At 49.9% G+C, this 25,000-nt stretch overlaps 1 protein-coding gene across 1 annotated transcript in view; it reads right to left on the reverse strand.

Annotated features, from left to right (window-relative positions):
* Window positions 1-25,000, reverse strand: part of ush2a (Usher syndrome 2A (autosomal recessive, mild)) — a 94,744-nt gene that overhangs the window by 39,370 nt on the left and 30,374 nt on the right. Inside the window, exons 11-24 of the mRNA XM_030377423.1 lie at window positions 24,488-24,581; window positions 17,217-17,412; window positions 16,480-16,616; window positions 14,922-15,129; window positions 10,687-10,970; window positions 9,357-9,588; window positions 8,398-8,529; window positions 6,893-7,067; window positions 4,681-4,844; window positions 4,126-4,284; window positions 3,006-3,234; window positions 2,157-2,277; window positions 1,598-1,745; window positions 44-316 (exon numbers count right to left, since the gene is read on the reverse strand). Coding sequence (XP_030233283.1) covers window positions 44-316; window positions 1,598-1,745; window positions 2,157-2,277; window positions 3,006-3,234; window positions 4,126-4,284; window positions 4,681-4,844; window positions 6,893-7,067; window positions 8,398-8,529; window positions 9,357-9,588; window positions 10,687-10,970; window positions 14,922-15,129; window positions 16,480-16,616; window positions 17,217-17,412; window positions 24,488-24,581 — 2,552 coding nt within the window. The remainder of the gene's footprint in view (window positions 1-43; window positions 317-1,597; window positions 1,746-2,156; window positions 2,278-3,005; window positions 3,235-4,125; window positions 4,285-4,680; window positions 4,845-6,892; window positions 7,068-8,397; window positions 8,530-9,356; window positions 9,589-10,686; window positions 10,971-14,921; window positions 15,130-16,479; window positions 16,617-17,216; window positions 17,413-24,487; window positions 24,582-25,000) is intronic.

Consider the following 25,000-nt stretch of genomic DNA (forward strand, 5'->3'; position numbering starts at 1 on the left):
CGTTTCGCGTGCTAGTGTGTGTGTGTGTGTGCACTGTGCAGACCTCCTGCCGTTGTGCGTGCGGTGGCCCACTCCGAAGTCACGTGACCTGCTGTGTTGACGCTCGCGACCCTCATCTGATAGGTGGAGAACGGCTGCAGACCAGTAATGGAGGCACTGCTCTCTGGGGGCGGGAGCATCCTCCTATTGGTTGCCCTGCTGCGGTCGGATTCCGGCCAACCGGAACTCATAAACACTCTCCTTTCATTGGCTGGAGTGCTGAGGTTCTGCGCTTCCATTGGACCACGTAGGAAGACTTCATACTGCGTGATGACTCCTGTGATATGAAGCATTTCCAAAAAGAGAACATTTAGGTTTGCATTTTTGTTGGTACAAAAGTTTTGTGTCGTGTTGTTACATCATAAAATGGCGATCACAAAATATGATGCGCATCTGAAAATTTGGAGACAGGAAAATAAGCTATAACAAGCAGAACCCTCTTAAGAGGCAGACGTATTGCTGTGGATATTAAAATATGTTTAAGACTGTCGATAGATACAGTTTTGTCCTTTTTGGGTTGCGTATATAAAAGCTCAAACGCCCAGTAAGTCTGGCCCAGTGTGACCCCCTTTGGAAAACATGCTTACCAACACTAAGGCTAAGCTCACACTGTTCAGCTCTCTAGTGAAAAACGGCATTAATCTCAAACACTCTGTTCCACTTGTTAATAGGAGAGAGGCTGAGCGGGGTTTGAACAAGGACAGCAGAGAAACAAACACACAATGGTGGGCTTAGAGTCCCACTAAGGAACAGCTGGATTTGGTAACAAATACTAAATCATTTGAGAGGTGCGTCATTTATGACTTCCCAAAACAACTTTCCACACAGTGAAGATACTACTGTAGCAGTAGAGTTTACCTCAAATTTGTCGGTAGACAAACATGTCATGTTCAATCTTATTGTATTTATATACAATTGAATATTTTTATATATGATCTCACTGTTGTTGTTTTAATTAAAGCACATTTGGACCAATTTGGCCCTTTTGAGCATTGAAAAGGAAAGTGATATCCAAAGTGTACATCTAAATCATAAACCATCTTCAAATTGCCCCAGAAACTGTGTGTGGATTTCCAGATATTAGAAACCGATATCTATCAATGTTTCAGAAAGCTAAACGTTTGTCTAGTCTGCGGAAACATTCATTTAGAATGAGGATTTATTCAGATCAGTAATACATATAAGTCTTATCTTCTGTTGGACAGCGGCCCAGAGTGATAGTGGAGATGGTGAAAGAGATAAAGACAGACAGAGACAGAGTACCAGGGTGAAGAGCTTCATACAATGCTGAACCTATGAGCCAACACTTAGCTCCCAGGATTTATCAAAGCCACTCGTGATAGATTTGTGTCCGTACACACTGGTCCATCAGTGCGTGCGTGTGTGTGTGCGTGCGTGCGCGCGCTTGTGTGCGTTTGTGTGACGACCCCCCCACACACACACACACACACTTCCATCCTTGTCTGTGGCGGCATATGGCTCAACAAAGCTATCGTGTCGTCGTTTCAAACGTGTTGGTTAAGCGTCGCCGATCCAAGCGTTCCCCAGGAGCCGGTACCGTTGGGCTGCTCGGGGGGGTCCCAGGTGAGGGTCAGGGTGCGGGGGCCGGTGGCGTTGACCCGGGGAGGGGGCTGGTCCCTGGGCGGGGCGGGGGCCGTGCGGAGGGTCAGAGGACGCGTGGAGGAGCAGCCGCCGGAGGAACAGGCCTACGGAGCGGACCACACACACACGGACGACGGTTAACAGACACTAGCAACGGCCCCCAGTCCCAGAGGGAAGCTCCTGGGGGGGGAACCTAAGGATGATAACAATAATAATAATTGATCCGTTTTTTATAGCGCTTTTCTAAAATGCTCAAAGACGCTTTACAAATAAGAAAGGAATACACACAGACAGTACAGACAATCAAACAAAAGGGAAAAATAAACAACACCACAACAATAGGCGACACATTAAGAGAGCGGGAGAGAGAGGAAGATGGCGGAGGATGATTTGTCAAATGTTATAGGCGGTCCTGAAGGGATAGGATTTAAGTTGACTTTTGAATGAACAGAGTGTGTCAGAGTTTGGGATGGCCAGAGGGAGTTCCAGAGGGTATGAGTGTGCCCCCAGCCCACCTCCAGGGTGAAGGAGTAGAAGGTGTAGGGCCTCAGGCCCACGACGGTGGCCTCTGTGGCGGGCCCGCTGTGGTGGACGCTGCGGTTACCACTGGAGGACTCGATGGACGACAGCACAAACCTAGAGGGTCCAGGAGAAGGTCGTGTTCGTATTAGATCGGTAGTCATGTTTAGGCCAATATCTATCCCAACCGTTCTAAGCCTGCTGCTGATTGGCTGTATCCTGAGCCAATCAGAGCACTTTTTACATTCTATAATCACATCATCTGCCCAAATCATCTATTTCACTTGGGCATTTCGCTCTAAATAAGAGTTGAACCTTAAAATACGACTTCTGAAATGATGCTCTGAGGCTAACGAAATGGAATACGCCGGAACATTCCTATAGGATGTGATGGTATCGTCATTCCTTTTGGGGAAAATGCCTTGCCTAAACCAACCTCTTTAGGATGTGCTTTCACCACATAACCTCCTTATCTTCTTCCCCCTTCTCGTTTATACGTTCTTATTCAATGATTTCTCTTTTTTATAATATTTTATTATATGCTACACGTGAACCTCCTAAGATGGCGCAATTTGATTGGTCCGCTATCACGGGATATTGGGCAATATCCCGAGATTGAGATCTCAAACTCGGGGTATGGTTTCATCGCAAAATGTCCGCTATTAAAAACTAATAAAAAAATATATAAACCGCTAAAATAAAATTTTGGAGTGTTCACGTGTAGTATTTACAAGAAAAATATTCATAATAAATATTTTTAAATATAAATATACCTGTATATCATTTATATAAAAATAAAAATCAGTGTGCGTTGGACAGGCTTGGTGCATCCCCCCCCCCCCTACCTCTCAACCGGCCCGGCTGGGCTCTGGGGGCGGGTCCAGTTGAAGCTGGCCCCGCCCGGCCCGGGGCCCCCCAGCAGCCGCAGCTGGAGCTGCGTGGCGTCGGGGGCGGCGGCCAGCGTCCGGAGGGTGACGGGCGCGCTCAGCGTCTCCCCCGCCAGGCTGCCCGTCCGCAGCCAATAGGAGTAGCTGGTGTAGGGAGACAGGCCCGTGTCCTCGAACAGGACCGGGCCTGGGGGGGGGGGAGGGGAGAGGGGAGGAGAGGAGAGGGGAGAGGAGAGGGGAGGGGAGAGAAGAGGAGAGGAGAGGAGAGGGGAGAGGAGAGGAGAGGAGAGGGGAGAGGAGAGGAGAGGAGAGGGGAGAGGGGAGAGGAGAGGAGGGGAGACGAGAGGAGAGGAGAGAGGGGAGGGGAGAGGAGAGGGGAGGGGGGAGGGGAGAGAAGAGGAGAGGAGAGGAGAGGAGAGAGAAGAGGAGAGGGGAGAGAAGAGGAGAGGGGAGAGGGGGGAGGAGAGGAGAGGAGAGGAGAGGAGAGGGGAGAGGGGAGAGGAGAGGAGGGGAGACGAGAGGAGAGGAGAGAGGGGAGGGGAGAGGAGAGGAGAGGAGAGGGGAGAGGAGGGGAAAGGGATGAGGAGAAGAGAGGAGGGGGAGTTATAGAAGAGGAACATGATGAAGAGTAGAGGAGGTAGAGGAGAGGAGCAAGAGGAGGTCAGTATCAGGGTTAGAGAGAGAGGATCAGGAGGAATTCAATAATACATGTTCATGTTTATTTTGTCTGATGTATCTACGTGTCTATGTGTCTGTCTGTCTGTGTGTGTGTCTGCCTGTTTGTCCGAGCATGTGTGTGAGACAGGGTTTTTGCTCACGGTCGGCGTGGCATGTCTGTCTGTCTGTCTGTCTGTCTGTCTGTCTGGATGTGAGACCCGGTGCTCACCCTAGGGGTGGCCTGTCTGTCTGCCTGTCTGTCTGCCTGTCTGTCTGTCTGTCTGCCTGTCTGTCTGCCTGTCTGTCTGTGTGTTTGTGGGTGCTCACTGTAGGGGTGGCCTGTCTGTCTGCTTGTCTGTCTGCCTGTCTGTCTGTCTGCCAGTCTGTCTGCCTGTCTGTCTGTGTGATTGTGGGTGCTCACCGTAGGGGTGCTGGCTCTGCAGGCTGTACACGGGGGTCCCGTCCCGCAGCAGGGTGTAGTTGAGGCGGTGGGAGTTGGGGGAGTCGGGGGGGGGCCAGGAGAGACGGATGGAGGAGACCCTGAGGACCAGGCCCAGGGGGGGGGGCTGCTGGGAGGGGGCTGGAACAGAGAGGGGGAGCAACGCAACCACGGGTGTGTTGAAACATTAACAACATCCTGCTTCCATAACACACACACACACGCACGCACACACACACACACACACACGCACACACACAGGGATGTATGTTTTTCTGCATGCATCACTATAGATTTATGTTTGCGTGTGTATATATGTAGGCGTGTTGTGTCCTTTGGTCGGGCTCTAACACACACACACACACACACACACACACACACACACACACACACACACACACACACACACACACACACACACACACACACACACACACCTCTGATCTATGTTTTATGCATGTATCACTATGATAGATTTGTGTTTGCTTGTGTATATATGTAGGCGTGTTGTGTGTGTGTGTGTGTTTCTGTGTGTACCTTTGCTGCAGCCCAGGTGACTGTCCGGGGTCATGTGACTGGCCCCAGGTACACAGAGGTGACAGCGGACCCCGGTCACCAGGGCCTTACACACACACACCCCGCTGTCCGGGTGGCAGGACCCGTCCAGAGCGCCCACCGGGTCGCACGCGCACGGCTGGCAGCTGACCCCCCACACGGACGGACAGACAGAGGGACACACCAGAGTCAGGACACTTTGATCAAAGACATCTGCTTAAGAGTGGAGGCCCCCTCCACCAATCTGAGATGAGAGGTTGTGTGAAATGTGTGCGTTCACCGGAGTGTGTGTCTGTCAGGAGTTGGATCTACACACTCTAGGGAAGACCTTAACCATCGTTGGTCTACCCTCTCTGGCCGGGAAACTGATGCAGTAGAAGCTCCTGCAGTTCATCCTACCGTCTCAGTGAGAGCGAGAGTGTGTGACTGTGTGTGGCTGTGTGTGGCTGTGTGTGTGTGTGTGTGTGTGTGTGTGTGTGTGTGTGTGTGTGTGTGTGTGTGTGTGTCAAGTTCAGTGTTACCCCCACTGGGACTGTCCAAGGGGTACCCGGTCCATCGACAGCCTCACACCCTCACACCAACCCACAAAACCCTTGCCAGTTATTATGCTATTAAGTGCTTTCTCCATATACTAATACCATACTTTTCAGTTACACACACACACAAACAAACACACACACCCCCATATGCACACACATTACACGAAACACATACAAACACACACCTCTATACGTGGTGAGGCCTTAAAACACCCTTTGAACTCTTGTCCTCCTCAAGCAGACAGACACACACACACACACACACACACACACAGGCGTAGACAGTTCTCTGCCAGTCTGTGACTCAACCTTCACACCCGTCACAAGGAGACCAGACACCAGTATTACCATTTACACCCCTCTTATCATGAACCTCCAAATTGTGTGTGTGTGTGTCTGTGTCTGTGTGTGTGTGTGTGTGTGTGTGTGTGTGTGTGTGTGTGTGTGTGTGTGTGTGTGTGTGTGTGTGTGTGTGTGTGTGTGTGCATCTAGGGTAAATGTACTTGAAAGGTTGTGCATGTTATCCTTCAAAAAAACGAGGTGTTCTGTGAAAACCCTTTTATTATGATCAAGGAGTCAGACGTAAGACGCTCGCTAACCCTCGACTGTTTACTCTTGAGGGACTGTGAGAATTTCAGACGTGAATGAGGGCCGGACCTTTGTATCAGAACGATGAGTTGGTAGGGGTGGACACACTCACACACACACACACACACACACACACACACTCACACACACACACACACACACACACACACACACACACACACACACACACACACACACACACCTCTTTCTGAATCACACATTTGTACTATAGTAGTTCGACACGTTCCCCAAGTAGCATAAACTCAAGACAACATAAGTGAAGCCAGTGTGGTGGTGAATCTCTTCCTTCCAGAGCCCTCTGAAAGAGGAGATTCCTCCCCATCCCTGCACCGGTTCCTCCCAGTGTGAAGACGCCTCCGTCACAGCAAGAATCCCTCCTTAATGTCTGAGCACCGGCGAGAACAGCAGTCAGCCAAGGTCAGTGTCTCTCGTCCTCTCTCTCCCCAACACACACACACACACACACACACAAGGTGTATCTTGTCTATTTAAAGGACAGTTTACAGATAGGCAGGAAGACATATGAGTAACACATGTTAAGAGCTGCTTTGACCTTCATCGTGGCTGGCTGCCTCTGCAGGTTATCTCATTCACACAGCCACGCGGGCAAACATGCTGCTGTACACCGGCTGCACGACTAGTCCATTAGCTGCACTCACATACAAACACACACCCAGAGACTCACACACTCACACGCAAACACAAACCGACACTCACACACGGACTCATGGTTGTGTGTGCCAAGGTTAGAATAGTTCTCCACTTATCATTATTTTTAACGTATTATTTTGTTTTCTTGAAGTTTACGTTAACAATAATAACTTGCATTGTGCGTGTGTGCGCATGCAGGCGTGCCGTTGGTGTGTGCATGTTTGCGTGTGTGTTTGTGTATGCATGTGTATGTGGGATTGTGTTTGTGTGCACGTGTGTGTGCACGTGTGTGTACACGCGTGTGTGTATCTGCGTGTGTGCGCATGCATGCTTGTGTGTGCGCGTGAGTGTGTGCGTGCATGTGTGTGTGCGTGCACGGTGGATCCGTGGGTTACCTGCCCAGGCCGGGGTTGAAGCCGTGGTGCCCCTCCCTGCACTGGTCGCAGCGCGGACCCCCCACCGAGCGGTGGGCGCAGGGGCAGCGGCCGGTCCGCCCGTTGCAGCTCGCCCCCAGGGCGCCGGTGGGGTGGCAGTCACACTCCAGGCAACGCCCCCCGCCAAGATAGAAGCCTGCACCACCACACACACACAATGAGGGGGGGCTCGGAGCCGGGACAGATGGGGGGGGGGGTTCCCAAACTAAAAAAAAATATTAATTACAGACCATCGCAACACAATAAACAATAGGGCCTCATCTATCAAATCGTTTTCACTGCCAATTCCGCATCCCCTTATATATGAAGTTAAACTAGTCTTAAAGCTATATTCAATGTCATAAGTAAAATTATCAAAACAGTACAAACATTCAGTACTATCCAAAAAGTGCTTCTTGTTGGAAGTTTTTTGAAATGTTAATGGGAAAAAAAAATTGATTTAATTTTTTTATTTACACTTATTTGGCTACCCAATTCAAATTTCCCGCAACCGACATGTGGGTCGCGACCCAGTCCTTGGGAAAGACTGGTTGAGACAGTCGAGGCAGAGCTCGGATCAGGCGTCATCTGGCTAACGGTTGTTTCCCTTCTAAGCAATCCGGGGAGTAGCAGCAGCAGGTTTGATTATATTTTGGCGACATTAAGTTATCCTCCAAGGAGTCCGACCTGTTGTATTAGGATTGGCAGCCGGGGAAATGAAATCAGCCAATGGCATGACACGATGTTAAAGAACAAAGGCGTGGCCTTGGCGTGTGCGTGTCCTGTGCCGGCGACGCGCTGCCTTTATGGTGTGACTTCATTTTGGGTTATTTGGGAGAGTACTTCTCCCCGATCCCCGTCTCTCTCTCCAGCTCCACGTGAGGAGAAACCATCCGTCTAGTGAGTCCCACCCTGCTGATGGTTTATATTCAGCGTTTACACAATACAGCATCTGTTACGGGGGTCTGCCGAGACCGCCCGCCAGATTCATGGACACAACACACAACACACGACACGGGGCGCACAACGACAACTCCACTAACAACCCCCTCAGCTAATGTGTTGTTGTGTTTGGACCTGGCAGAGGAAGAACAATCAAGGATTGGACAACTGGCAGAACGCTAACTCTTAAAATATACAGAATGGATCATTTGATTTAGTCATTCAATTACTGAATCATTCAGTTCAACCAAAACAGTTGTCCTACCATAAATCCTTCCATGTATTAAAATACACACAGACACACAGGTTCACATTTTCACAGTCGACACAAAGATACACGCACACACACACACACACACACATGCGCAGACACACACACACACAGACACACACAAACATTCACAAACACACACACACACGCACACAAACGTTCACACACTCCCACACACACACACACACACACACACACACACACACACACAAACGTTCACACACTCCCACACACACACGCAAACACACACACACACGCACACACACACACTTACCCGGCCGGCAACTACTGCAGTCTCTGTGGTGGTGCGTGTGCAGACACACACACTGTCCGCTGGAGCTGTGGCACACCGTGCCCTGCACCGTGCCCCGGGGGTCACAGGAGCAGGGGACGCAGCCCGGGGGCCCTCCCTCCGCCGGGGGGCCTCCCTCCGCCGGGGGGCCCGCTACGACATTAGCATCAGCGGCGAGGAGGGGGGGAGGAGGAGGGAACCGGCACATGAATGAATGAATGAATTTAGGGCTGTTTCCCCATAAACCATCCCTGCGGCAACACACGGCTATGATTTAACCGGCGATTGCTAATGTGTGGCAAGGGGCCCTCGTCTGAGAGCCGGGGGCTGGGGGCCGGGGGCCTGGGGCCGGGGCCCGGGGCTGGTGGGGGGGGAAGTGGTCTCCAGTGGACGGTCGGACATGAATGCTATAGCTACCGCTAACAAGTCATTTATGGACACAAATAAATCAGCCGTTCATGCTGATGTGAACAGGTATGAAACACGAGCTAAGGTGTGTGTCAGTGTGTGTGTGTCAGTGTGTGTGTGTCAGTGTGTGTGTGTCAGTGGGTGTGTGTGTTTCTGCTAATGTGTGTTTCATCCCTACGACATGATTGCCCTGCAGAGAGGAGGCGATGTCGGGGGCTGGGAAACGTAGTCTGTGTTGTGATCAAGTGTGAGTGTGACGTTGTACTCGTAATTGAACACTATCAATGGGCGGCATGTGGCTCAGGGGGAGGTTAGCGCGGTTTGGCTGGTAAGCAGGAGGTCGCTAGTTCGATCCCCGGCTCCTCCTAGCTGAGTGTCGAGGTGTCTTTAAGAGCTGGCTGTCGCCGTCGGTGTGTGAACGTGTGCGAGAAAGGGTGAATGTGAAATGATATTGTAAAGCGCTTTGAGCGGCCGCTGGTTAGAACCTTCAGAACATCTAGTATCTCACAATGACCCCCCCTCCCCCCCCGTACCCTCGGGGTGCGACCCGTTGCCGTGGTGATAGAAGTTCCGGGCGCAGCGGGTGCAGAGGGACCCCTCCACCCCGCCCCGACACGGGCACTGGCCGGTGGCCGCGTCGCACACGCCCCCCGGCCGCGTGCCACCGGGCGCGCACGCGCACGGCAGGCACCCCAGGGAGTTACGGCGGTCCAGGCTGTGGTAGCCGCGGCGACAGGCGTCGCAGCGGAGGCCCGCCACGTTGTCCTGGAGACGGTGGAGAGACAGGGGGGGGGGGGTATGGGTTAACCTAGTGATTGTTAGTGCTTGGCACTTGGTTCTATAAACATCCTTTCTGTACCGACAGAGATATAGTGTTGTTTCTCTTTCTTCTGGCTGATGTACTTATTGGGAGTCACTTTGGATAAAAGCACACACACACTGCGCTCACCTCACACACACACTGCCCTCACCTCACACACACACTGCCCTCACCTCACACACACACTGCCCTCACCTCACACACACACAGCGCTCACCTCACACACACACTGCCCTCACCTCACACACACACTGCGCTCACCTCACACACACACACTGCGCTCACCTCACACACACACTGCGCACACCTCACACACACTGCGCTCACCTTACACACACACTGCGCTCACCTCACACACACACTGCACTCACCTCACACACACACTGCCCTCACCTCACACACACACAGCCCTCACCTCACACACAAACTGCCCTCACCTCACACACACACTGCGCTCACCTCACACACACACAGCCCTCACCTCACACACACACTGCCCTCACCTCACACACACACACTGCCCTCACCTCACACACACACTGCGCTCACCTCACACACACACTACCCTCACCTCACACACACACTGCCCTCACCTCACACACACACTGCGCTCACCTCACACACACACACACACACTGCCCTCACCTTACACAAACACTGCACTCACCTTACACACACACTGCGCTCACCTTACACACACACTGCGCTCACCTCACACACACTGCCCTCACCTCACACACACACTGCGCACACCTCACACACACACTGCCCTCACCTTGCACACACACTGCGCTCACCTCACACACACACACTGCACTCACCTTACACACACACTGCCCTCACCTCACACACACACTGCCCTCACCTCACACACACACTGCCCTCACCTCACACACACACTGCCCTCACCTCACACACACACTGCCCTCACCTCACACACACACTGCCCTCACCTCACACACACACTGCCCTCACCTGACACACACACACTGCCCTCACCTTGCACACACACTGCCCTCACCTTACACACACACTGCCCTCACCTTGCACACACACTGTCCCGTGTGAGGGTCACACTCCGTGCCCCCTACGGTCCCCTCGGCGGAGCAGCTGCAGGGGGCGCAGGTCCCGTCCAGACCCAGGCCGTAGGACCCCCGGCCGCAGGAGTCGCAGCGCGGCCCCCCCACCCCGGGCCGGCACTCGCACCGGCCCCCCTGCTGCTCGCAGTACGGACTGAGAGAGCCAAGGGGGTCACAGGCGCACGGGACGCACCCGTCAGGGCGGGACAGCCCCCAGAAACCAAACTCACAGCGGTCACAGGAAAGACCTGGGGAGAGAGAGAGAGAGAGAGAGAGAGAGAGAGAGAGAGAGAGAGAAAGAGAGAGAGAGAGAGAGAGAGAGAGTTAGAGAGAGAGAGAGAGAGAGAATAAATTTGAAGTAGAAAACAACAAAAACAGAACAAAGACAGCAGAGATACGGTAAAAAAAACATGCGAGAGGGGAAACGAATAAACAGCATGTTAACATCGCCAACACAATGGGGTCTCAGCAGTTTCCCTTGTGGTGAGAGAGGGAGAGAAAGAAAGAATGAAGATGAAGAGAGAGAAAGAGGAAGTGAAAGAGGAAGGGATGGAGAGGGGGAGAGAAAACGAGTGGGAGAGATAGAGAAAGGAGAACAGAGAGAGAGAGAGAGAAAGGGAAAGAGAAGAAGAAAGAGAGGGGGAGACAGAAAGCGGAATGGGGCAAGAAAGAGTGTGAGGGAGGAAAAAGAGAGGGAGAGAAAGACAGCGAGAGAGTAGGGTTGAGGGAGAAAGAAATAGAAAGAGGGAGAGACAGAGAGAGGGAAAGTGAGCGAGAAATGGTGGGTGAGAGAGGGTGGGTGAGAGCTGAACGGTTGTATAAGGCTGCCATCATTAGGGCCGGAGCCGGTACATATGATGGATCACTCACCTAAGGCCAAACACTTAATTTTACAGCGGAAAATAAATAAATTAAACAAGTACAAGAAAGGAATGGAGGGATAGAGAAAAAGGAGAGGTGGACGTTTGAAATAACGGCTGAAGGAATATGAAAAGAAATAAAAAAGAATCTGCGGCAGAGGCAAATAATGGGCCGACGATTCCACCACGATCGTACCCTCGTCGCATCTCTAATTAATGTCTTACTGCTGTTAATGTTACTGCTTCGTATTAGTACTGAGAGTAGGATAATTTTTCGATACAAAAAAACAACCTATTCATATATTGTCAAATGCTAGTTAAGTTCCTTGTTTCAAATTCAGTACCTTTGCTTTTGCACTAATCAAATAGAGGTCCACACTTTTAAGAGCTTTCTTGTGTTCTTGTAACATTATGGTTGATCTATATCTACATTTTCTTTCTTTTCTTATCTGCTCTTAACACCTCCTTCTTGCATTCTCCACAAAATATTAAAACAAGTTTCTCAAACTTCAATATCGGTGACGCGGCAACGATCAGATATTAAGTTCAGCTATCGCTGGACTTGTATTTTTGCTGTCTTGAGTTTATTTCTCTATACGATTCGGAGGGTTGTATTACATCCCAAAATGTTTTAATGTTTAAGATTTTCTTCACCCAGCGATGCCGAGACAAAGCGGTCTCCACAGCCACGCTGCACACACTGGTTATAGGGGGACCTGGGAGCAGGATGAGCCTCATTTGAATACGCCCTGCGTTCGCCATGACAGGCAATCTGTCCCTGGATGGAGGCCCGAGGCACAGACATCACAACGCCGCCATATGAGAGAGTGTGTGTGTGTGTGTGTGTGTGTGTGTGTGTGTGTGTGTGTGTGTGTGTGTGTGTGTGTGTGTGTGTGTATGTGTGTGTGTGTGTGTGTGTCTTCATACATATATACTATCTTCATACATATATACACACATATTTGTAAACAAATACACATAGATGAAGGTGAAAGTGTTTACAGTATATGTGTGAGTGCGAGAGGCTTGTGCGGTAGTGTGTTTGTGTGTGCGTGTGCGTGTGCGTGTGTGTGTGCGCGTACATATGTGTGTGTGTGACAAACGTCTAAACTCGTGTCATTTCCGCAACGGCATGAGCGTTTAGGACAGGTACAATGTATATCCGTGTGTTCATGCGCATGGATGGCCAAATCCCTAACCAACGTGTCCGCGTGGTGCGGCAGAGATACTGGGTCTAAAGAGGAGCTGATCTGGCCAAGGGGCAGAGGCCTGCAGTACGACATGAGGAGACACTCTGGGCCTGATCTTATTTAATGGAACCTTTTATTGAACTGCATAGATCATAGCTGGAGAACAGGCCCGTACGTACTATATAACACAGCAGAGCATATTTAACATAACACCTACATATATTATGTACAGTCTAATGTAGCTGCATGTGTGTGTGTGCACGTGTATGCCTCCGTGTGTGTGTGTGTGTGCGTGTGGGTGCGTGTGTGTCCATGTCGTCTGGGATATAGCCTGGTCCTTTTATCAGTAGCCAGCCGGCTAACAGCCCCATGCATCACCATTTCAAACACTATTATGTACACACTGCACTTTGGCACCATGTTATGTGTGTGTGTGTGTGTGTGTGTGTGTGTGTGTGTGTGTGTGTGTGTGTGTGTGTGTGTGTGTGTGTGTGTGTGTGTGTGTGTGTGTGTGTGTGTGTGTGTGTGTGTGTGTGCGCGTGTGTCTGTGTGTGTGCGCGCACACACAGGGGCACGTGTGAATCGACTATGTGTGCGTAATGACGTGTGTGCTTCTGTGTGTTGGTGTGCACGTGCGTGGCCATTCAATCCTTGTGTGGCGTGTGCGCGCCGACACACTCGCTATCAGCCTGGCGGTAATAAATTGCCATAATCAAATCTCATTTCAGAAAAATACCTGTGGGAGAGACCCAGCAAACAAGGACAGGAGAAAGAAAAGCGGCCTTTGAGGGGGAGAGAAAACTGAGTGTGAAAAATATGAGAGGCTGCAGCAGTTTGTACTAATCAACTTGGCAATAAATTAGAGAATTAAACACCAGCGTAACCCTTGACAGCACGAAGCACAGTCACTTACTCACACACCCGCACGCGCAAACACACACGCACACGCAAAGACAGACACACACGCACACACAGACACACACACACGCGCGCAGACACAAACTCACGCACGCAAAAGAGAACACACCATACACAGACGAGAATGTACACAAGCATGTACAGAAACACACAAACACAAAGACACATAATGCACTTCAAACCAGACCGAACTCTTCCAAATCGACACAGAAAATAGGCACACATACAAACACACACTCACACACACACAGGCTTTGTCACTCTCTCCAACACACACACACACACGTGCGCACACACATACACACACGCACACACTTAGCACACAATCAACCTCCACGCGGGACCGACCCTTGGCGGCGGGGCTTAGCAATAACGGCGATGCGTTGGGCGAGCCGAGGAGCGCGGCTCGTTTTACATTTCATACGAGCCAGCTCTTCAAAGACTCGCAGGGGAGCGAGGGAAACGGGTTATCACAAAGAGACGCACCACGGCTGGAAACAGCAGCCGGAGGAAAGCCTGTTTATTCTGGATGGTCCATACTTTAGCGTGTTGGTGTGTGTGTTTATGTGGGTGTGTGTGTGTGTGTGTGTTTATGTGTGTGTGTATGTGTCTATGTGTATGTGCGCGTTACACTCGCGTTAACGAAAAGACAGAAAGTCAATGCGGCCCAAGTTTTCTGAATAATTTGAAGAAAAATCTTCTGGATGTTCAAAGATGCATTATAACTCTAATATGATAAATACAGCGTTCATACGCAGTTAAGTAACATGGTGGTTGTTGTGGATGCAAATGATTTGGTCAACAGAATGCATTCCCATGCCTTAGAGGGCGCTCTACGGCACCTGTTAGGTGTACCTGGTAAGATTGTTCTGGTGCTAGTGAATCAGAGTTTAATTGGACATCAACGTCTCGCCCTGCTTACATTATACAACAAACATACCGTAATAGTGGTATCCTACAATCACACAGAACACAGTTATTTTGCCTTTGAGTGGTGCCTTTGAGATTTACCACCCAATCTGGCATCCCTGGCTTCAGCGCTGCAGCCAAGGTTGCCAGATTGGGTAGTAAATCTGACCCAATCTGGCAACACTGCTCTCAGAAGGCATTTCCTTTGCCTTTGACTGGTTCATTAGTGCAGGTGTGTGTGTGTGTGTGTGTGTGTGTGTGTGTGTGTGTGTGTGTGTGTGTGGGTGTGTGTGTGTGTGTGTGTGTGTGTGTGTGTGTGTACCTGTGACGTGGGGCTTGCAGTGGCACTGTCCGCTGAGCTGGTGGCAGGGGGCCAGGGCCCCATGAGGCCCCCGTGTGATGCCCGCCTCGCTGCAGTTACAGCGGACACACCCCTGGGGACGCCAGGCCTGGAGGTCAAACCAGCCGGGCAAGCAGCCCGCACACTGACGGCCCGTCACCGCAGCCTTACAGCGACACGCACCCCCCATCTGGGAGGGGGGGGAGGAGGGGGAGGGGGGAGAGGGGGGAGAGGGAGGAGGAGGAGAGGTGGAGGGAGGGGGAGAGAGGGAGAGGGGGGAGAGGGAGGAGGAGGAGAGGTGGAGGGAGGAGAGGGAGAGGGAGAGGACGAGGGAGAGGGAGGGGAAGGGAGAGGAGGAGAGGTGGAGGGATGAGAGGGAGAGTGGGGAGAGGGAGGAGGGAGAGAGGGAGAGGGGGGAGAGGGAGGGGGAGGAGAGGTGGAGGGAGGAGAGGGAGAGGGAGAGGACGAGGGAGAGGGAGGGGAAGGGAGAGGAGGAGAGGTGGAGGGATGAGAGGGAGAGGGAGAGGGGGGAGAGGGAGGGGGGAGAGGGAGGGGGAGAGAGGGAGAGGGGGGAGAGGGAGGGGGGAGAGGGAGAGGGGGGAGAGGGAGGAGGGAGAGAGGGAGAGGGGGGAGAGGGAGGGGGAGGAGAGGTGGAGGGAGGAGAGGGAGAGGGAGAGGACGAGGGAGAGGGAGGGGAAGGGAGAGGAGGGGAGGTGGAGGGATGAGAGGGAGAGTGGGGAGAGGGAGGGGGGAGAGGGACGGGGGAGAGAGGAGAGGGGGGAGAAGGTGAGAAGGAGCGAGAGGGGAGAGGGAGGAGGAGGAGGGGAGATGGAGGGAGAGGGGGAGAGAGAGGGATAGGAAAAGGGCGGAGAGGGAGGGGAAGGGAGAGGGAGAGGGGGAGAGGGAAGGGGAGGGGGATAGGTAGAGGGAGAGGGAGATGGAGAGGGAGGAGGAGGGGAGAGAGAGGAGAGAGGCAGAGGTAGTTGGAAAGGGAGTTAGAGGGAGAGAGGGAGGGAGGGGGAGAGATTAGAGTAGAAGATGAAGAGGGAGAGGGCAGGTGTGGTAACGAGAGGGAGATTAAACGACTTCAAAACAATTAAAACAAATAAATACAGAAGTAGGAAGATGTGACGGTAGTTTGAAGAAAGAGATGTGCTCTAGAATAGAGCTTCTTAAAGTCAGTTTCCAGCGCTTTTCCGTCAGCCCCAGTGACTACAGAGACCTGTCTTCTGTGGAATGTTAATCGACTAAGTGCTGGAGAACCGAGGGTGCCGAGGTAATTGGGTATTGGAGAGGATGTATCTGATAGGTTATTTTTCAAATGTATGCAAATTAGTGCCCGCCTACTCGCCTTGGAATTGACCTCTGAATTGATTCTGAATTTGTCATCCGGCCTCTCTATCGACAACACACTGTTTGTGGGTTTGATTCGTTTAAAATTGTGTTATCTGTGTTTAAACACAGTGCGTGCGTGCGCGGGTGCGTGTGTGTGTGCGTGCGTGCGCGTGGATGATGCCCGTACATGCGTGCGCGTGCGTACCTGGTGACACTCTATGCTGCCGTTAACGTCAAGAGTCCCCGCGATATCGCAGTCACACGGCCGGCACACGTCAACCGACCCAGGATCAGCTCCTTCCGCACGGAAGAAGTTACGTCTGCACAGCTCACAGTGCACACCTGGGAGACGGACAGACGGACGGACGGACGGACAGACAGACAGACAGACAGAGAGATAGAGAGACAGACAGACAGGTGGACAGAAGGACGACAGACAGACAGGGAGAAGGACGGACGAACAGACAGGCGGACAGAGGGACAGACAGAGAGACAGACAGACAGCTTTGTTACAAATTCTCAATTTGTGATAGATTTACATAACTAATATTCATGGTTGATTAGCTAGCATGACTAAATCAAGAAAACAGTGGAACAAAATGGAAAATATTTATATTTACACATATTTTCTAAGCAGTGGCCACTCAAAGTGCTTTACAATACTGCCTGACATTCACCCGTTCACACAGCGACAGAGTCAGCCACGCAGGGCGACAGCCAGCTCGTCAGGAGCGGTGAGGTTGAGGCGTCTCGCTCAGTGTCACCTCTAGTTCGAGCCGGGGATCGAACTAGCAACCTTCCGGCTACCAGCCAACCCGCTCTACCCCCTGAGCCACATGCCGCCCAAGTAATATTCAAAAACGTATTAAAATATAAAGGGTTGAATAAACTGGGGACTCCGTTCTTTAGGCAGGAGCAGCTTGGCCCCATGTAACGCCGTACCCGTTGTATTATGCATGCAGCCGTCACAGACCCCGCCCCCTCCTCTGTAGTGCTCGCCCGGTTGGTCGTCGGTGCTGACATCATAGTGACAGGAGTGGGCGTGGCCGTTACACCGGCAGGGCCGGCAGCTCATTGGCTGGAACTGCCCCCCAGGACTGAAGGGCTTGTCGTTGTAGCGAGGGGTACAGCGCTCGCACTGTGGGGAGAGAAGTACAAACGTACGGAGAGAGAAACAGGAAAACAATGATCAGTTTGACTTTAAACACGTTCCTGTTTGGTTTTACTTTATGTCTGGGAACTCGGCATGCAGTGATAATGTACAACTGTATGTGCTAATGTGTGTGTGAGACAGAGACAGAGACAGAGAGAGAGGGAGAAGCAGACAATGAGCACACTAGAGTATTACTAAGATACATTCAAACTGATCACACAGCAACTCTCTCACCTCTCTGACCACTCAAAGCATTTTGACGTATATCTCACGTTTACTAATTCACAGAAATGCTGAAAACCTTCCAGGGTGCGGACGACCTACGCTACTTCCTGTTCTACCGCCCCTCTAGAAGACTGCATATTCAATAATGTTGTGACCACACACACACACACACACACACACACACACACACACACACACACACACACACACACACACACACACACACACACACACACACACACACACACACACACACACACACACACACACTAATGCTTAGGGAAATCAGGCTGCTAATGAGGACCGACTTGCAGCAGCCCAGCCTCTGACGTGGGCCACTTTCATGTCAAAACAAGCACGTCAAGGTGTGTGTGGGGGGGGATGGGGGGGGGGGTTGGAAAATAGGAAAGCAGTGAAAAATGAAAAATGCATTTTTCTGTAGCAGCGAGCATGGAGAGGGCGAGAAACACAGAGCCGAGGCCTTTGATTCTGTTCAGCAGTCAGTACGAATTACCGTGGACAAGGGGGGCTTCAAATGGCAGGATTAAAAATGTATTAAAAAAACCCAGGAGTCCCTCCCTGGAGTGTGGGGGGGGGGGGGGGGGCAGCGGGCCCATTATGGAGGACAGAGGCAGCAGCGCAGGGAGACAGACAGACACAGAGAGGGAGAGAGAGACAGGGGGAGAGAGACACCCACGGAAGGAGAGAGAGGGGCCTCCTCTTACATTGGATCACACAAAGGAAAGGGAACAAGAGAAGAAAGGGAACGGGGGGGAGAAAGGATGGGAACAATAAGACGGAGACAGAGAGGGTGAGGGCCGGGCGAGAGGAGTCGCTCTGCGAGGGGGGCGCAGAGACGCGGGGGAGGGAGGGGGAGGCACCCAGGTGTGTAAGCGGTCGGAGGTTTGAGGAGCTGAGATGTGAATGAGGAGAGGGGAATGTAATCCATAATAAGCGTATTGTGGCCGCGGAGATGGGAGCCATTTGAACGATGAGGACAGTAATAGAACTAGTAGCAGATCATTTATGCGAACATGCCATTGTGGTTTTAATGAATGTAAAGGTGTTGAGATGCAATGCCAATTTTCATTTTCAGCAACTTATTGAACACGTTTTAAGAAGAATATGTAATTTGGTTTAATACCAAGACTCACTGTTAATACCTTTATAGTTTTTTTTCTTTCTGTCGGTCTGTGTGCGTGTATGTGAGTTGTCCAGAGGAAACCTGCGAGCCAATAACTATAACTTGTTCTTGCACAAACCAAGGATACCACAGGAAAACCACAGGAAATTGGTTAATTATTTCCTTTGGTTTTCTTAATTATTCAGTCCTTTCCTTACTCTCCCTGTCCCTCTCGTGTGACCCAACTCCTCCTCTTGGATATTACTTTGCTCAACTCAAAAGTTTAGGAGTATTATCTGCTCCACTCCACATCACATTCTTCCAAAGAAACAACCAGAAAATGAAACTGAAAGTACCAGTACCCTCACCCCACCAACCCCCCTTTGAATTACACCAGTCCCTCGCTACCTTCTGGTTCTGGTAACCAAAGCACGTCCTTGAGCAGGAAATATTCAGGAAATATTACCATAGCAAATGAAACAGAGAGGTGTTTCCCCTTTCTTCTCTTTCAGAGCATGGCGCTAACATCGTCTCTCGCCGGCCTGCTAATTAGGCCTGGGATCGTCTCTCTCTCTCTCTCTCTCTCTCTCTCTCTCTCTCTCTCTCTCTCTCTCTCTCTCTCTCTCTCTCTCTCTCTCTCTCTCTCTCTCTCTCTCTCTCTCTCTCTCTCTCCTCTCTCTCTCTCTCTCTCCTCTCTCTCTCTCTCTCTCTCTCTCTCTCTCTCTCTCTCTCTCTCGTGAAAGAGGCTTCACTGCTTTTGATAATAAGTTCTCATGTTTTTCCATAATCAATTATCAGTTTACGCTTCAAATTTTTATTTTATTTGAAGTGAATATTGGTCCCTAGATCTCCTGCTAACCTTAAAGGCAAATTATTAAGAATACACCGTCAAATATGCTGTTTTACTTAAATAAATGCAAATTGTTCAATATTAATCATGTCCGGTATTAAAATAATCAGCAACTGACCACATAACAAACACCAGGTCAACCGATAGATGTGTTGTATGGAGCCTGTCGGGTGTTTGCTGGTGATGTTCGTATTGTAAAGTAAAACATTCATGCATGTGATGAATAAAGAAAATAGATATAAGGATCATTAATATTATTGTTGATATTCTCTGAATGTCCCACGAGATTCAGAGTGACGCAGGACATCAGATTGTGGAGGCGGTTTGGGAATTGTAGAAACCAAAAAAACAAAAACAGAGAAACATCTCCAGCTTTGCACTCTTACTCCTACAACCTGCTGAGTCCGAAGCTTCCCCTAATGGATACATCCACGATCCTGTGTGTGTGTGTGTGTGTGTGTGTGTGTGTGTGTGTGTGTGTGTGTGTGTGTGTGTGTGTGTGTGTGTGTGTGTGTGTGTGTGTGTGTGTGCGTGTATATGCATCTGTGTGTGTGTGTACCCACTCACCTCTCTGTGTGCGTATGTGTGTGCGCACACGCACGCATGCTTTTGTTAATCTATGGGGGTAACTCATCTCATCCCGAATGCCATGACCAATTTCACGCTCTCACTGCAAAGGGCGTGACCCCGGGCGCGGATGAGCGTGTGTCCGCAGTAAACACGGTTAACCCTGCAGCCCGGGTGTAAATGTGCTGCTGTGGCAGGCTGCGGCCACACAGATGCAGAGCTACCATACTTAATGTCACTAGCCATTACTATCCATCACGCACACACACTGACATATGTAGAAGTAAACACACACACGCACACACAAATAAACACACACACACACACACACACACACACACACACACACACACAGGTACACAAAAATAAACACACAGACACACGTTAACACAAAAAACACACACACACATTTAAACAAAAATAAACAAACACACACACACAAACATCCCAAATAATACAATTTGTTTTTAGAAAATCTTACCAGAAATTGACTTGCCTAGTAAACTTGACCAGTACATTGATTTCTGAAATAATGAAATCACTCAAATGTGTGTGTGTGTGTGTGCGTGCACGTGTGTGTGTTCATGCACGTGTACTTTTGTGTGCGTGGCATGTGTGTAACACACGATACATGACTGAATCCATCAATTTGAAAGCACAGGAGAGGGACAGGGGGAGGGAGCAAGAGATCAAGACTGACAGACTGCAAGCAGCAAGAAAAAAGCCGGGAAAAGGAAGACAGTGAAAGGAGAAAGTGCAAGTGCGTACGTTTGCGTGCACGGGGCGTTTTTTAAGTGTGCGTCTTGCTTGGCCCTTCGTTGATCATCCTGACACATGTCTGAGCATTTCTGTCATTTTAATGTCACTGTGGAAATTCTGCAGATTAGTACAACATCCGTCACCGCAGCGGGCCTATCCGAGTCAACAGAACGCATGCAATATTAATCGCCAATATTCCCCAAAGCCTTTTATGCTCAAATATTACAGAGACAGAGGAAGGGCTGAGATTATTCATTCAAAGGGATGGCGTTGAGAGGGTTGACGTGAGCTCAGAGTGTGTCTCTTCTCACAGAGAACGCAGCAGAAAGCGAGTGTGTAGCCCGGTCTTTGAAGTGTGGAACCTTTAGCACAGGAATTAATACATTTTGTGAGAGGGAATCTCCTCAGACCGGAGAACACAGGCGTACATACACACGCTTAACAGAGCAGGGATTCTACCTTCACATTCTAGTATAAAGTACCCTCTTTTTAAACGAAGATATGACAGCCTCAGATGTTAATATACCAAAGAAGAGACATATTTGATACGGCCAACAGAGTCAGGGATTGGTAAGACAGTGTGCCGGCATCACGGACGAGAAAATAGGGAATAAATTAAGAAAGAATATAATGACTAGCAAACTAAAAAGTCTATAAAGAAGGGAAAAAAAGCAGAAAGGAATAAAAGGGAGGGAGGGGGGAAATGAAGAGAAAGACAAACAGAAAGAGAAAGAGCTGATTAGAGATGCACACTGAGGGAATGTCATTGTTCTAGTCGATTTGAGACATTATTTAAACAGCCCCCCTAGAGAGAGAGAGAGAGAGAGAGAGAGAGAGAGAGAGAGAGAGAGAGAGAGAGAGAGAGAGAGAGAGAGAGAGAGAGAGAGAGAGAGAGAGAGAGAGAGAGAGAGAGAGAGAGAGAGAGAGAGAGAGAGAGAGAGAGAGAGAGAGAGAGATGAATGAGTGTATAAACTGGAGGGGAGAAGAAACAGGCTAAGAGGGAAGACATTGAAAGTACATATAATCATGATGAGAGTGGGAAATAAAGACAAATAGTTACATAATTTACTGCAGATGAGAAAGACTGACTGATGAAGAGGAGTGACACAAGAGCAGGAAAGAGTGTCCGTGGGCGCGTGTGTGCGATAGAGCGACACAATGCCGGTTATGTCTTCAAAAGAAAGGGAGCATCATCTAACAGCTGCTAGTCACACACACACACACACACACACACACACACACACACACACACACACACACACACACACACACACACACACACACACACACACACACACACACACACACACACACACACACGTGTATAAATGATACATGAGGCAGTGGTGGTGGTGAATAATGCAGGCGTGTCCAGCCCGGTCGTGTGGTTGAGCAGTCAGACAGAGTTGACTTTTAGCTGCTGACAGACCCCCCCCCCCCCCCCGTCTCAGTGGGCGCAGGCCGACTCTGCTGTGTGTTACTACAGACGGTGTGAGGGGGGGACTCACAAGGGCCAGGTGAAGATGGTTCACCATGTAGACCACGTAGATCTAGACCGTGTAGAGCGAGCCGCTAAAGGACAGAGGCCAGTGTGTGTCGCTGCCTCACTAGGGCACTGGTTATACTTTACATTTACATTCAGGGCATTTAGCAGACGCTTTTATCCAAAACCACAATAAGTGCATTTGTGAGAGGAAAGAGAAACAACAATATACCGCTGTCGGTACAGTAAGGATGTTCAAAGAACCAAGTGCCAAGCACTAACAATCACTAGGTTAACCCATTTCCCGAATACAACAAAAATAGCTAGGATAAGACGCTACACAATGCTAAGTACTATTTTTAAGCCCAAGGACGTACAACATACAATACGTGCGTATAGAGGGGTGTGGGGTGATGAGGGAGGAGAATTCTATTGCATCCTCGCTGAATTTATCATATACCTGAATTTTGTGCGATAATTATTTTTTGTATCGAATTGTGCATCTTATTTTACTTTGCGCTTTGGCGATACAAACATAGGTTTTCCACGGCACTACAGCCCTGGAGTCTTGAATCCTGAGAAGTGCTCCACGTGCTGTGACGGCTCTGATAACACCCGTTAACCACGTCCTTGACGACCCTCTCTCTCACTGCCGCCGCCCTCATTAACTCCAGGTGTTGTTCTTAGGAACAGCGCTGCCAACGCCATATTCACGAGCAACGCCCACACAGAGGTTTGGAGCCTGCAACACTTTGTGTGGACTTTGTCATTATCAAGTCAAGTGTGCGTGGTTTGTGAGTTCGCAGAGACTCCTGTGTGTCTCTGTGTGTCTCTGTGGGCGCCCATGGGAGCCAATGAACCCAAAGGTCACAGGTTGAATCGCAGCGTTGGAGGACGGTTGGTTATCTTCACTGAGCCAAGCTGGTGGACCTGCCCCTGAGCCAGGCTGTCCATGGCACTTAATTTCTAGATAAATGTGGAATAAAGCACTATTATATTTGAAACAGAATGGGAAGAGGGAGATAGGAAGAAAAAAAATCATACTTGCTAGGGGACAAAAATGGCAGTATTTATTGGATTTGAGTGTGTGTGTGTGTGTGTGTGTGTGTGTGTGTGTGTGTGTGTGTGTGTGTGTGTGTGTGTGTGTGTGTGTGTGTGTGTGTGTGTGTGTGTGTGTGTGTGTGTGTGTGTGTGTGTGTGTGTTCATTAGAGTAGGCCTCTTCATGTCATTAATGAGACTGCTTAATTAAGACCATGAGGAGGCTGTGCCCTGGGGAATCCCTATTCATGTGCAGTTATCTGTGTGCGTGTGTGTGTGTGTGTGTGTGTGTGTGTGTGTGTGTGTGCGTCTGCATGCATGTGCGTTTAGAGAATCACTGTGTGTATTAGTGTGCTGCTGTGCTTGTGCATATATGTTGTATTTTCAGCGCGTCTACTCTTTGTGATTGGTGTGTGAGGGTGTGTGTGTGAATCAGTGTGTGAGTGTGTATATCAATGTGTGTGTGTGTTTGTGTGTGTGTCTGTATCTGGGCGTGTGTTTGTGTACCTAATCTGTGCGTGTTACCAACATTTCTGCCTGTATGAGAGTGCTTGTGAGAGTGTGAAAGTGTGAGAGTGAGAGTTTGTGTGTGGATTCAACACCAATTAACAACCTAAAGTAGGAGGGACATGGTGTCACACGGTTGTCCTATGATAAACACTGAAATCCAACGCTATTAAACTGACTTATCTAGCTTGCACTTAGCTATTTTTCGCTCTTGCATTGAATCTAGAATTTGAGACTCTGTGGAGATGTGCTTATTAAGATCTCTGTATCTCTGTGTAACAATTAATAAATCCCCCACTAACCTAGTCTGATATCTGAAGTTACATGCTGCATTTTGTCTCTGAGTTATTCAGAAACGTTAATTAATAATATTAAGAATACAGCTTCTTTGAAGATGGTCCAATAGTGATTGTGTGTATTTGCTGTTGTCACCGTTGTAAATGGTTGAATGGTTACCATTCGACTCATGGTAATGATAATGCTATAACGCTATAATGTGAGACTCACGTTGCTGCCCTCTGTGTGGCTCTCTGGCAGACAGGCGCAGCGATACGGGGTCACTCCGGTGTCACACTGGTCCGCGTGGCCGTGGCACTCACACCTGGACGGGAAAGGTCATCAGGATCAACACAAAACAACACATTCAAAAGGCTTCAGAACCAAACTACCCACACTGCCTTCTGGATGGCAAAGTACATACAAAGGGGATTCCTCAGATTGAAATTTATGTTTTACATGATCATTATGTTGTCTGACAAGCACAGTGTCACATTTTCCCCCCAAAAAGTATTTTTTTCCACACACACACACACACACACACACACACACACACACACACACACACACACACACACACACACACACACACACACACACACACACACACACACACACACACACACACACACACACACACTCTCTCTCTCTTGTCAACATGGCTGTCCACACACTCTTTAGAATAGAGACACGATTAAGTGATAAGGGGAAGTAGTGAACTTTACAGATACAGTAAGTAAAGAA

The sequence above is a fragment of the Gadus morhua genome, chromosome 14, assembly GCF_902167405.1.
Source record: "Gadus morhua chromosome 14, gadMor3.0, whole genome shotgun sequence".
NCBI classification, from domain to species: Eukaryota; Metazoa; Chordata; class Actinopteri; order Gadiformes; family Gadidae; genus Gadus; species Gadus morhua.